General features: G+C 55.1%; 3 protein-coding genes across 5 annotated transcripts in view; 1 reads left to right on the top strand and 2 right to left on the bottom strand.

Annotated features, from left to right (window-relative positions):
• PCGF2 (polycomb group ring finger 2) overlaps positions 1 to 1,460 on the top strand; it is a gene marked incomplete in the record, with an annotated part of 11,946 nt that extends 10,486 nt beyond the window's left edge. The window contains 1 exon segment of the mRNA XM_027774741.1: positions 49 to 1,460. Coding sequence (XP_027630542.1) covers positions 49 to 182 — 134 coding nt within the window.
• A 191-nt stretch (positions 1,461 to 1,651) lies between these two features.
• Positions 1,652 to 5,987, bottom strand: CISD3 (CDGSH iron sulfur domain 3). Of its 2 annotated transcripts, XM_006155864.2 has the most exons (4): positions 5,950 to 5,987; positions 5,586 to 5,621; positions 4,359 to 4,478; positions 1,652 to 2,019 (listed from the first exon to the last, which is right to left on the bottom strand). In XM_006155864.2, exons 1-4 carry the CDS (start codon positions 5,977 to 5,979, stop codon positions 1,840 to 1,842), a joined length of 366 nt encoding a protein of 121 aa, XP_006155926.1. In that variant the 5' UTR covers positions 5,980 to 5,987; the 3' UTR covers positions 1,652 to 1,839. The 2 variants fall into 2 exon arrangements, with proteins under 2 accessions (XP_006155926.1, XP_014446171.1); XM_014590685.2 differs by lacking the exons at positions 1,652 to 2,019; positions 5,950 to 5,987 and adding an exon at positions 3,183 to 4,019 and having other exon boundaries at positions 5,586 to 5,943.
• A 430-nt stretch (positions 5,988 to 6,417) lies between these two features.
• The window catches only part of MLLT6 (MLLT6, PHD finger containing), a gene marked incomplete at its 5' end in the record, with an annotated part of 28,825 nt that continues 22,364 nt past the window's right edge, over positions 6,418 to 12,878 (bottom strand). For both annotated transcript variants that reach the window (XM_014590683.2, XM_027774740.1), the window contains 2 exon segments: positions 6,418 to 10,009; positions 10,521 to 10,877. In XM_014590683.2, the coding sequence (XP_014446169.1) occupies positions 9,968 to 10,009; positions 10,521 to 10,877 (399 nt within the window).

The raw sequence follows: 12,878 nt of genomic DNA, 5'->3' as shown, positions 1-12,878 counted from the left end.
GCTCTCCCCGCCCCCATGCCCCCCCAGCCCCCCCCCCTCCCTCCCCTCCTCCCCCATCGGCAGCCAGTGGGGCCACCTCAGCGGCCAACGGGGGCACCTCGAACTGCCTGCAGACACCGTCCTCCACCAGCAGGGGGCGCAAGATGACTGTCAATGGAGCGCCTGTTCCCCCCTTAACTTGAGGAAAGGGACCCTCTCCTCCTTTTCCAGCCATGCCCCTCCATTCCCTCCACTTTTTCTGGGCCCTTTTTTTCCACCTCTTCTACTTTCCCCAGTTTTCCCCACCTTAGGGGTGGGGGACGGGTTTTATAAATAAATCTATATATATATGTACATAGGAAAAACCAAATATACATACTTATTTTCTATGGACCAACCAGATTAATTTAATGCCACAGGAACAAGCTCTGTGTGTGTGTGTGTGTGTGTGTGTGTGTGTGTGTGTGTGTGTATGTGGGGGACGGGGTGTTCATTTTTAGAGGGTCTTGTGTCTCTTGCTTTGCTCTCTTTTCGGGGGTGCCTGGAGGTAGGCTGGAGGGACCACTAGAGGCTCAGTCATGCTGTGCCCGTCCTCCCCAGGCAGATGGGGTACCTGGGGCCTCAGCAGCCCCGGAAGATTTAGGCTGCGTATAGGAGCCTACCCTGTTCTCTTTCCCGCGATTGTCCACCTGCCTGCCCGGCACCCCCACCCCATTGTTGAATGTCCAGAGAATCGATAAGACAGTGCCTTTTACAGACGCAGCTTGTTGTCCCCTGGCCCTGAGGGGCGAGTGGGCGGTAGAGATGGGAATCTCACCTCCCTCACCTCCTCCTCCTGCAGTGGAAGCTTCGTGCAAGGAATAGATAGTCCTGTCTCCTTTCCCCCTGTGTGTGTGGCCTTCACGTCATTTATCTTGTGGAAGAGAAGATTCAGGCCAAGGGAGGCCTCAGCCCTTGAAATTCCACTGTGGCTTTAGCATTGTGAACTGGTTCACCCTTTCCGGCCCCCTCCCCTCACACCCAGGAACCCTCACTAGTGAGACTGGTGGTGAAGCCTCCCATGGGGGCCTGGAGTAGAGGGCTGCAACGGGTTAATATCAGACAAGCACAGACCTCGGATTTTGCCAAAGGCAAATAGTCCTTCAGTCTCCTCCCTACCCCAGCTGAGTGACAGAGGCATCTAAAAGCACAAGGGGACAGAAGCCTATAAGGTAGGACCCCCGACCCCAGCGCCACCCTGCAAGGTCAAGGGAGAGCCCCCTAGGGGGCAGATCACTGCCCACCTGGTCTTCCTCAAATGGGTGCAGGAGAGGTAGTGAGCAGGCAGGAGGCTAGACCGCCACTACCAGGGTGTGGGTGGGAAGCTGCCACTGGGCTTGTCCATGTTTACCCCTTGTCCCGTGTCCGAGGCCCTGTGACTGTACCTTCCTGCCCTGGGGCATTTGTATCTCTTGGCTTTGTAATAAATGCTGCATACTGTCCTGAGCCTGTAGTTCTTTGGGGCCCAGGGAAGGGGGAAAGGGTGGGTGAGACCCCTGGTCTCTCGTCTCTGGGCCCAGCCTGCCTGCCCAATGTGGAATGAAGCTGAACTGCCCTCTGCCCGGGTTGGCCAGGTTCCAGGCTGGAGCAGGCAGTGGGACAAGCCGTGTGCCAGTGACCACAGAAACAACACTTGGACCGTGTGCTGCTTTAATGCCATCTCACCAGCAGACAACGGACCAGGGCCTCAGGTTATGGCTGCTGAGGATACCAGGGTCTCCGAGTGATCCCTTCTGGAGCTCAGCCCTGTTTCCTTCCCCATAGAGAGGCTGCCTGACAGGCCTGGAGCTAAGGCCACTTAGGGCTAGGTGGCAGCAGCCCTTAGAGGGGGGCGCCTACTTCTGCCTTCTGTACCCGCTCGCTCCTGTGGGTGCCATCGCAGTACGGGGGTCTCTGGGTGGCCTTGCAGGTACAGAGGGCCACTGTGCGAGTGTCCTGGGCCTTGAACTTGAGTGGAGATAGGCCAGTGCGCTGGAAAAAGTGGGAGCCATCACAGAAGGGCTGTGGGGGAAAGAGGAATCAAAGGTTGACCAAAGGCTGACCGCTGGAATGGGGGGGGAGCAGAGATAGAGGGGGACAGCAGAATGTGGAGGGGGGTTAAGCATAAGCTTTGGGTCCACTGGTTTGCCTCTCATCTGCAATGTGCAGACAGTAAATGCAGAGTTGTCTCAGGGAAATCGTCAGGCACTCGGGCCAAAGCCGGTGGTGTGGTGGTGAAGGCATCTAGACTCCATATAGCAGACTGCGTTCCAAAAATCCTAAGAGAACAATGAGGCGAAGGGATTGTGGCATGGCCACCTGCCTGGGGGTGATCTTGCACTTCTCTCTTTGGGAAACCATGTGCCCTATAGCCATTAAATATATATATGGGGTTGGCAGGTGGTGTGGTGGTTAAGGACTCTGGACTCTCACATGGCTGATCCCCTGTTCAGTTCGGGTCCTGGACCTGGTGGCTTGCTCTTACTTTCTCTTGTTCTGTCCCTCTGGTCAAATTGAAATAAATGGATAAAATTAATTTTAAAATAATTATTTTTTTAAAAAAAGAGCCAGCAGGTGGTGTGGTGGTTAAGGTGCTGGACTCTCGCATGGCCGACCAGTTTGAATCCTGGACCTGGTGGCTTGAAAATCATGCCGGGCACATGTGCATACAAGCCCGAAGTCCTAAGAGGAGAATGGAGAAGGGATTACAGTGTGGCCATCCCCCAGGAGGTTGTTTCTCTCTGTCTCTGACAAGCGCAAGCACCCTATGGCAAAATCTGAAAAGAAAAAAAAAAAAAAAAAGAAACAAATAAAAACTATCTCAACCACTATGCACTTAGCTAACAAAAAGGGCTAAGTGTTTATGATATTAGTACAAGGACACTTCAAAAAGTTCATGAAAAGTGGAATTAAAGTACAAGTTTATTTTGGCACAAAGGTTTTGAAATCCACACAGTGCTGTCATAAGATGCATTTTCTTTTTTTGAGAGATTTTTCCTATAGAGCATGTGTGCTCTCTGGAGAGACAGAGAGAGAGAGAGAGAGAGAGAAAGTGAGAAATCACCCCTTGGGGGGATGTCCACCCCACAATCCCTTTTTCTCCATTCGCTCAGGATCTTGGGCATGCATGCACACATGTCTGGCGTGTTTTAAGCCACTGCGTCTGGGACTCAAACCATGCTTGACGACGTGGGAGTCCAGCGACATAACCATTACACCATTTGCTGGCCCCGATAAGGTGCATTTTCTATGAACTCTGAAAACCGCCCACTACCACCGCCACCGCCATGTAAAAACAGCTGTGGGTCAGAGAGTGCCTACGCCCATCACAGTGCTTCAATACTGGCGGTGACTTTGGCTCCAGGAAACAACCAGGCGTGTTGCTACAGGAAACTGATGTCCCCTGAGGAGGGGATGTCCCCCAGAGGAGGGGACGTCCCAGGGCAACCTAGCTGCCTGTGCAGGAACATATACCACCACCGCCCCACCCCATCCATCCCAGAAGCTGATGGAGCAGACCGAGTGCTGGAAACAGGCCAGGAGGTGATATGCCCTGCTAGTTAGTGGCAGAGCTGGAGCCAAGGCCTCTTCAGCCTGAGGTCAAGGTCCAACAGTGGCAGAGGAGAGGCGTGTGCAAATAAAAATTGGCAACCTGTCCCAAAGGGCATGACTGCACTGCTCCACCCTCACAAAGACCTGCTCAGAGTCTGTAGCAAGTCGGAGAGGCAAAGGGGGACTGGGGTCCTGCGCTGCTGACACTGAGCCACAGGGCTGGGAGGAGCCCAGTTCAGAGCTACACTCAGGAAGGAAAGGGGCCAGGGGACAAAGGATATGGGCAAGGTTCCTGGTGGGATGAAAGGCTCCCAGGGCAGATGGAGAAGAAAGTCAGAAGCTGACAAAGGTGAAGGGTTTCTGGGAGAAGACTGGGGAGACACATGGGAAAAGCTGGGGGTAGCAGAGTCTGGGCAGAATCTTCCCAAAGTTGGGGTCCAAGGCCTGGGAATTCGGGGCCCACATGCTTCCTGGAAGTGGAGAGGACAGATTGAAAGAGACAGGAGATCCTCCCAGAGCCTGCCAGCTAGAGCCCAGGGAGGTGTCTCCGAGGAGGGAGCCCAGCAGAGGCCAGCGCTTGCAGGACCCTGTGCTGAGTTACTGTCTCTGGTGTTTCATTTCTCCCATGGCTGCAGACAAGTGAGCTCCAGGCTACTGGTGGTGCTGCCTTGCAAGTATTTCTTTCACCCCCAACCCCTCTTGTCCCTCAGAATATGTGCAAAGAGGAACATGGGTGGAAGCCCCCAGGAGACACCAGGCTGTCCCCAACCACAGGAGTCATACAGCAAAGGGGGGTAGGGGTCTCTCACCTGCTTCTTGCTGCGGCCACACACACACCACCTGTAGGTTTTCCCAGCCACCAGCTCCACCTTGATAGGTGCTTTCAGGGCCACCACGGACTTGGCGGGGGTTTTGGGGAACCATCGGGCCTGTGGCCAAGGAAGATAAGGGGCTGTGGGTTGGCCCAGCCCTGGAGGTGCTTTCCTGTCCGTGGCCTTGTCCAGTTTCCCACTGGTCCCCAGTGTGTGTTGGGGGTGGGGAGGGCAGGCTTCCTCAGCAAGAGGCTCAGTTGATTTCCCCCAGGACTCCAGAAGGACCCTGGGCTCTAGACAGCGAGATCTCAAGGCATTCAGGCGCTCAGTTTCAGGGTTCAGTAGCTTTCCCTCAAAGCCTGGCTCCTGGGACCAGCAGCTAGCGTAAAGGCTATGTTGCTGGACTCCCACGTAGCCGACCGCAGTTCGCGTCCTGGACCCGGAGGCTTAAACTCACACCAGGATGTGTGCCCAAGATCCCAAGAGGAGAATGGAGGAGAAGGGATTGCAGAGTGGCCATCCCCCCCCCGGGGGGGGGATGGCCACTCTGCAATCCCTTCTCCTCCATTCTCCTCTCGGGATCATAGGCCAGACAGACAGAGAGAGACAGAAAGCGAGAAATCCCCCCCCGGGGGGGGGATGGCCACTCTGCAATCCCTTCTCCTCCATTCTCCTCTCGGGATCATAGGCCAGACAGACAGAGAGAGACAGAAAGCGAGAAATCCCCCCCCGGGGGGGGGATGGCCACTCTGCAATCCCTTCTCCTCCATTCTCCTCTCGGGATCATAGGCCAGACAGACAGAGAGAGACAGAAAGCGAGAAATCCCCCCCCGGGGGGGGATTTCTCGCTTTCTGTCTCTCTCTGTCTGTCTGGTGAGCGCACGCGCCCTTTATCAAAAATCTCTCAAAAAAAAAAATTAAAAGAAAAAGCCTGGCTCCCATCCCGGCCAGGATCCTGCCAGCCACCCCTGGGGCTTGGTTTAGGAGGCAGGCGCTGTCAGGTCAACCCGGGAGCCCCGCCGTCTCCCTGCACCCTCCAGTCCTGGTGAGAGCTGGAGGCTGGGCCTCGGGAGGCCGAGGCCGGGAGGCCGGGAGGCCGGGGCGGCAGGGCGGCTGGAGTCCCGAGCTAGGGTGTTCCTTCTCGGTGCCACTCCCGATCTCTGCCGTTGAGGTCTCCAAGCCTGCGGGACTGGTGCAGGGAGGGACGCTGGGGTAGGTACTCACCAGCCAGGAGGAGATGTCCCGCCTCTGGTTCACATTCTTCAAGGCATGAAGCCATCAGGAGAGAGCGGTTTGGAAACAGAAAATAGTATCAGTGGAAAGGGGAGGACCGGGGAGCCAGGCAGAGATGACAGGGCTAACGGGGCGTGGGAGACCTAAGAAGGCGTCACAGGGAAGGAGGCTTGCTGGGAGGTCCTGGCATCCCGTAGGCGCTCAGGAAAAGGCTGTGCAGGGGAGCGCGCTGGGCCGAGGTCTGTAAAGAACGCGGCCGCGCGGGGATCCGGGATGCTCCACCGAGGGGCGGGCGGGAGGCCCCGGGCCCGGAGACAAGTCCTCACGGCCGCCAGGTTGGGGTGGGGGCGCTCACCCAGGCGTCCCGCGCCGTCAGCCGCAGCATCGTCCCCTGGGTGGGGGCCAGGAGCAGGCGGGGTCCGGAAGCCGAGCAGAGGTACCTGCCCCGCCCCTCCAGGGCCTCGCCGGGTCTGGGCGTTTGCCGAATTCCCCGCGCGGAGCTTGGCCTGCCGACTCCCGGTCTGCGAGGGCACACCAGGGTTTGCGGGGCCTCTCCCCGGACCGGAGTCCCTCGTGGAGTCCAAGGCAGCATCTCATCACTTAGGGAGCTGCTGGAGACAGAGCCCCACCTGCCCCGGCCCCACGTCACCCTCTCGGGGTGCTGCCCAGGGGCTGTCGTTCTCCACCCGCACTAGTTATGCCCTGCGTTCTGGTTTGCAAACCACTGAATGGTGAAACAAGGGCTCCCCGCAGGGGCCCACTGTTGGCATCCCACCTCCCCTGCCCTTCAACACAGCCAGACTAAGCAGGGTCTCTTTGGATATTTTTTTTTTTTGTAAAACATTCTTTTATTAAAAGAACAAGTGCTGTTTACGAACTGCCCTTCGTACAAATAACATCCGTTATACAAAGATACAAGATCCGGGTTATGCACAATTCCAGGCTTGGAGGTGACAGAGGGAAAACTGCCTTTTGGGCTGAGGATAAAAAGGTTTAGAATGAAAAAGGAGCCCTGGGTTTGCAATCTCTGACTTCCCCTCCCTGCTCCCCAGGAAGTCTGCTAGTGGGAACTGGGAAGGTAGGGGTGGGCAGCAGGGGAGCCAGGGCTGGGGGCCTCAGTCCTACCACCCAAGTCAGGCTAGAGTGAATAAAGGAGAATGAGTGCGCCCCTCAGTCCCCCTCTTCAGTAGATCAAGACCAAGTGGTTGGGAGTTAGACTTGCTTTGAACCCAGACTGATGTGGCTGGAGGACCACTTTGTGCCCCTCCCCCAAACTCCAAGTTGGAGTACCTCGATTCCTGTAGGCACCTCTCGGGGAAACTAAGTTGCCATGAGGAGAAATGGAAACTGCTTCCCCCAACTCTGGCCCACTGGAAGCAGCAAGGGAGCCTACACCTTTAAAAACCCGTCTAGGAAAGGGAAGTGTGGAGGTTACACCTCAGAGCTGGGCCCTGGCTCGACACCCTGCGCTTGTCTAGGCCCTTCCCCAGAGTCCAGGTGAGCAGGCCCCTAGAACTCTGCACAGGAACAACCTCGAGGTCAGGGCACCTGGAGGCAGCAACAGACCCAGGAGCCTGAGGGAGAAAACCCGCAAACACGAAGTTTCAAAAAACAAAACAAAAAAACCTTACAGTGTCATTGTCTATGGTGAGGATCCATCAGCTCTGAGCAAGGTCAGTCAGTGCTACACACGGCCTTCCCATCCTGGGTACAGCCCTGCACTCACACCATGTCACACACACAGGCACAGAGAGCCACCCAGAGCTGTGTAGGGGGCAGGAGAGCCATGGTCCTAAGGGCTGGCTTGGCCCCTCCCAGGCCTGGAGCTGACACCCGTGAAGCAAGCCTAGACAGGTCCCTTCAGCTGACTTCCATAGCCAGCTGCAGCCCGCATGCACGCCCACTCATACCTTGCCAAGGGTGGTGACAGAGCTCCACTCAGGTATCTTCCAACTCCCACTCAGCAAACCCTTCCCCTCCCCCAGACAAAACTGCAGCCCTCCCCATGCACAACCCCACCTAGATTCATCCTCCAAAAAGGGACTGAGGCTGGGAGAGGCTGGTGAGGTCATTACAGCCATCCTCCTGCATGGGTATCCTGCTCCCAGTAGATCTCCAGACCTTTCCAAGGATTAAGAACCCTTGGAAGGAGATGCCACCACCTCTCATGCCCCTCTCCCTCTGGGGGAGCAGCACCACTCCAGATTCAGCCTGGGTGCCTTTAAATAACTACCTGCCACAGTCTCCTGGCCTGGAGAAGGAAAGGGCTTGGGAACGTCGGGAAACAGTCTTGGAGACAAAACCCCTAAGCCTGGGTTGGGGGCGCAAAGGGGGCAAGTGTCCCGGTTCAGTGCACGGGTCTTCTGGACCCCTCTTCCACACAGCAGGCCTTCAGTGTCTGCACTGCTCTTACCATCCTGAATAGACGTGAACTTCGGTTCTAAGTGCGTGTGAATAAGCAGCTCCTCTAAGAATCTCGGAAGGTTATGTATCTTCTCAGTGGTTTGGGTGCAGGGAGTTAAGAGAGCTTAATAGATTAAGATGAATAAAATGCTGACGGCTATCATTTCTTTCTAGCTGATACTTAGCATTAATAAAGAGTATCTCTGAGGTCATCACATCTGCCTCCCCCTCCCCCAAGCCCTTGCAAGTGCCTAAGAAATTGACTCTGAAAGACTCCCACCCCCCCTCCATTATCAGCGCCCTAACATCTTACAAAGTCTTATCAACGGGAATATTAATATTATTTTCAGTATCAGAAAAAAAAACAGTTGAGCAGCACAGGCAAAAATATATCTGCACTACGTTTCTGTCATTGCCAAAAATATACAAATCTTCTTTTCTTTATTTAAAAAAAAAAAAAAAAAAAACAACCAAAAAAACCCAACAACAACAAAAACCCAAACGGAAACACACACAGAAAAACCCACACATGCAGAGACTGACAAGACATGAGCATCAGGGAAAGCTGGAAAGGCCTACCCTGGCTCCAACCCCAGTGCAAAGGAACCAGACCAGGTTCCAACCTTGCCTCTCCCCCAGAGCTGGCCCACTTGGCCCTTGCCACCGAAGGCCCTGTGTTGGGGGGGGGAACGGGACACTCTTCTAAGGTGAGAATTGCCCACTACACCCTGGGAAATAGCTGGTGGGTGAAGGGACAGTTGCTAAGTCAGCTTAAGCAGCTCCCCTGGTTGGTGGGGTGGAGTGGGGTGCAGGAAGCAGGCTGGTTCATTCTGGGAAGGAGGCTTTTGCTAAAACAAGTGGCACTTCCCCCCCATCCCTCCCCTCATCCCTGGGGCTCCCCTTGTGCCAGGGAAGAAGGACCAAACTATAGGTGGGGACAGGGGGGCCCTGAGGGGGCCCTGAGACCATGTGGGGTCTGGGGAAGGGAAGGCAGGATAGTACCCTGATTCAAAGCCCCCAGCCCCCAGTTACTCTCCAATATGGGAGTACTGTTCTGGTTTTTGATAATCATTCAGGCCCCAAGAGGGACCAGAGTTGGTGAGCTGGGGAGGGTGCAAACAAGAGCTGGGGGGTCCTCCCTGCCCGGTGCTGCTTCATCTGAACAGTGCTCCTATCCCTGCCTTAGGCGGCCTAGATCCGGGGGACAGGGAGAGAGAGACAGAAAGAAGACAGATAGACATGCACGCACGCGCACACTCACACACAAACACACACGTGCACTCGCGCTGTGAGTCAGGCAGCTCCATCTCCCCACCCTCGGCACTCCTAAATCCAATAGTGCAAACAAGGGCAGGACACCGAGGACAGCTGGGGCCTCCCGCTCCCTATCACAGGGACCTCTTCCACAGGGCCCGCAGCCCGCCCGCAGCGCAGCACCCCACGCCTGTGGGCTTTACAAGCTCAGCTTGTGATCCCTGGGGGGCGAGGAAGGGGGCAAAACAGTCCAAGGGACCCCTCTGCCATCTGCTCAGCTGGGAAGAAACTGCAGGTAAAGTCGGGCCAGCCCTTCTTCCTAAGATTTCCACACAGGGCAGGCCCAGGGCCTGTCCCTCCACTGCTTCTCGTTCAAGTGCTGATCCATTTTAGGTGGCGGGTCCCATTGACCCCCCCCTCTCCCACATCATGGCCCACTTTGCTCTCTGGGGGACCTCAAAACATTTGCTGAGTGGGGAGCTCCCAGGCAGGTGTTGAGCCTGTCCTCCCTCTGAGCGTCTCACAAAGGGGGCAGTACAGAGAGGGTCGGGGCCAGATGGCACGGGCTCTCCTCTCAGCCTCAGTTCTCAGCACCAGGCTCTCCCCACACTCCCAGGACCTCAGGCTCTGGGCTGGCCTCTCCAGTGTCTGGGTGCAGATGCCTACTCCAGGCTAGGACCCCCTCCATTTGGGGGTCAGCAGGGATGTGGGTGCAGTTAGCCTTTTTCCTGGTTAGCTGAGGTTCCTTTGTCAGCGGTCTGGAAAGAAAGGAAGGGAGGCTGGAAGTCTTGGCGGTATCAGGCCCAAGGCCCAGTTGAGAGCAGCTTTCCGGGCTCTGGTGAGTGCACAACAGGGCCAATGTGTGGGGGTGGACAAGTTGTTCTGCAGAAGGGTGCCCAGCTGATGGGCATGTGCCAATGATGGCTGGAGCTATCTCGGGCTCTGTGCCCTCAGGAGAAGGGCCTTTCTCCCATTGGCCCATCCAGGGCGGTCATCTTTTTCTAATTGGTCAGTTTGGAAAGGAGATCATCCCTGGTCTTCCCGAGGAAGGCTGTTTTCAAACTGGTCCTTTCATTATTACCCACGCCCAGAGTGGGTCTTTCTTGGCTCTGCAGGAGAGCACCCACAGAGCCTAGAGCCAGGGCACTCCACTGACCCCGGGGTTGTGTACCCACCCCACCCCACCCCGCTGATGCAGCTGGTGATGCTCCATCTCTGCCCATCCCTCAGAAGATGGGAAGAGGGGAAGGACCTGGACCCCTTACTCACCCCTCCTTTGGGGACACTGCCACTGCTGTCCGCCCCCGACAGGCTGAGGAAGGGGTTGGTCTGGGCAGTGAGGACTGGTGGTCCGCCTGCTGCTGCTACTGCTGCTGCCGCAGCTGCTGCAGCCATGAGACTTGTGTTGTTGCCGAGCGAGGGAGCCACCAGGGCTCCAGCAGGCAGCAGGGGTGGGGCAGATGCTGTGGGCAGCAGGCCAGGGGTGCCCGCAGACAGCAGTGGGGTGGAGCTTCCTGCCAGCAGGCTGGCCATGGGCAGCTGAGAGCCCCCAGCCATCTGCAGCCGCTGCAACTCCCGCTTCTGCTGGATCTGCTGGATCATCTGGTAGACCACAGTCTGGTGTTCCTGCAAGGAGGTCAGACTACCCATTGGCCAATGGTTCCTGGGGTCACGTCCTGACTGCCTGCCTGCCCTGCTTGGCCTGGGCCCCATCCCATCACACTGGAACCAGGAGGCCAAGCCCTAGGAGGCTAGATGCCTCTCACTTTGGGCCTCAGTTTTCTCATGTGGACAAGAAAATGCTTTCATGCTATCAGGGTTTGTCAACTGGGGCCCTCCTGGTCAAGTGGGATGTTTAACACCTCTGGCCCGCCCACTAAACCAGATCCTCAGGCACTATTCCTCCAGGGGTGTATTACCCCAAGTGGAAAAAAAAAAAACACTAAAATAGGTCAACAGTTTTCAACTCCCTTCTTTTTGTTTGTTTTTTTGTGTGTGTTTTTCATTTAAGACTCATTGGGGATCAGCAGGTGCCGCGGTGGTTGAGGCGCTGGACAATCCCACATGACAAACCACGGTTCAAGTCCCAGACCTGGTGGCTTGCTTTCTCACTGTCCCTCTCTCTCTCTCTGTGTCTATTTCTGGTCAAATTTAAATAAATGAGTGAATAAACAAAATAATTTTAAAAGATATATATACAATTTTAAAAAATTAAAAAAGAAAAAGACACTGAATATTTTTGCTTTGAATAGGCAGAACATTCTCAGTGTTCCAAAAACCAAAGTAACATATCAACGTTTCCCTTAAGAAATCTCATTCCTACTTCTATTCCATCTGTAGGTCACCAGGAGAACTGTTTCCTTGTCCATTGTTTCTTAACATTATTTATTCTTCTTGACATTAAAACGTTTATTCCTATCTTTTCAACTCCTGTTTTTAAGTTTTTTTCTTTTTAATTTTCTAAAGGGTGCGTGTGCTCACAAGAGACAGAGATGGGGGGAGGGGCAGTGAGAAAGCAGTCCCCAGAGGGGATGGCTATGCTGCAGTCTCTTCATTCTCCTCTCAGGATTTCGGGCGTGCACACACAGGAGCCTGGCATCTCTTCCAAGCTGCATGGGTCCAGGACTTGAACTGTGAAGTTGGCAAGGTAGGATCCAGCCACCTTCACCACCACACCAGTAGCTGGCCCTCCACTCCCCCATTTTTAAAAGGTGAAACTCAGGAGTCAGACAATGGTGGAACGCTAAAATGTGATGCTGTGTGAGGCAATCTCACAGGAAGGTCCTCAGATCAAGTCCAGAGATCTCCTTGAGTACGCTTGGCACACAGGGCACACACTTGCCCATGACCCGGAGGTGACAGAGGCCGGGGAGAAGGATCGTGGCACTGAGACCCTGTTGGGTGTATCTATCTGTCTCTCTCATTCATGGAATAAATAAACTTGAAAAACAATTTATTATAAAAATAAGGCTAGGGGCCAGCAAGTGGCGTATAAGTTAAGGTGACTGGGTCCCACATGGCCAACTGAGTCCTGGAGCCTGTGGCTTGAAAATCATGCCAGGAAGACCAGCAGTTAGCGTAATGGCTATGTCGCTGGACTCCCACGTAGTCGACTGCGGTTCGAGTCCCGGACCTGGTAGCTTAAAACTCACGCCGGGTGCGTGTGTGCCCAAGATCCCGAGAGGAGAATGGAGAAGGGATTGCGGCGTGGCCACCCCCCCCCCGGGGGGTGATTTCTCACTTTCTGTCTCTCTGTCCCTCTGTCTTTCTGGCGAGTGCATGCGCCCTATAGCAAAAACCTCTCAAAAACAAAAACAAAAACAAAAAACAAAAAAACACCAAACACGCCAGGCACGTTTGCACGCATGTCCACTATCCCAAAGGGAAAATGGAGAAGAGATTACAGTGTGGCCACCACCCACCCCACCCTACCCTGCTGAGGGGTGTTTTTTCACTTTTTCTCTCTCCCTCTCTCTGGCAAGTGCACACACCTTACAGTAAAAATAAATAAATAAAAACTTTAAAAAATAAGTAAGGCAGGGGGCCTGAGTGGCATGGTGGTTAAGGGCACTGAACTCCCACATGGCCGACTGATGTTCGAGTCCCGGACCTGGCGGCTTGCTTTCT

The sequence above is a fragment of the Tupaia chinensis genome, unplaced genomic scaffold (assembly GCF_000334495.1).
Source record: "Tupaia chinensis unplaced genomic scaffold, TupChi_1.0 Scaffold000477_1, whole genome shotgun sequence".
Classification (NCBI taxonomy): domain Eukaryota; kingdom Metazoa; phylum Chordata; class Mammalia; order Scandentia; family Tupaiidae; genus Tupaia; species Tupaia belangeri.
This window is presented reverse-complemented; position numbering and strand designations above follow the sequence as displayed.

Bases quoted from the DNA above. Each gene is read 5' to 3' on its own strand.
- CISD3 (XM_006155864.2), bottom strand. From the start codon at position 5,979: ATGCTGCGGCTGACGGCGCGGGACGCCTGG. The intron at 4,479-5,585 runs GTGAGTACCTAC...CCTTGGCCACAG, and splicing joins GGGACATCTCCTCCTGGCTG to GCCCGATGGTTCCCCAAAAC. The intron at 2,020-4,358 runs GTGAGAGACCCC...TTTCCCCCACAG, and splicing joins GTGGCCGCAGCAAGAAGCAG to CCCTTCTGTGATGGCTCCCA.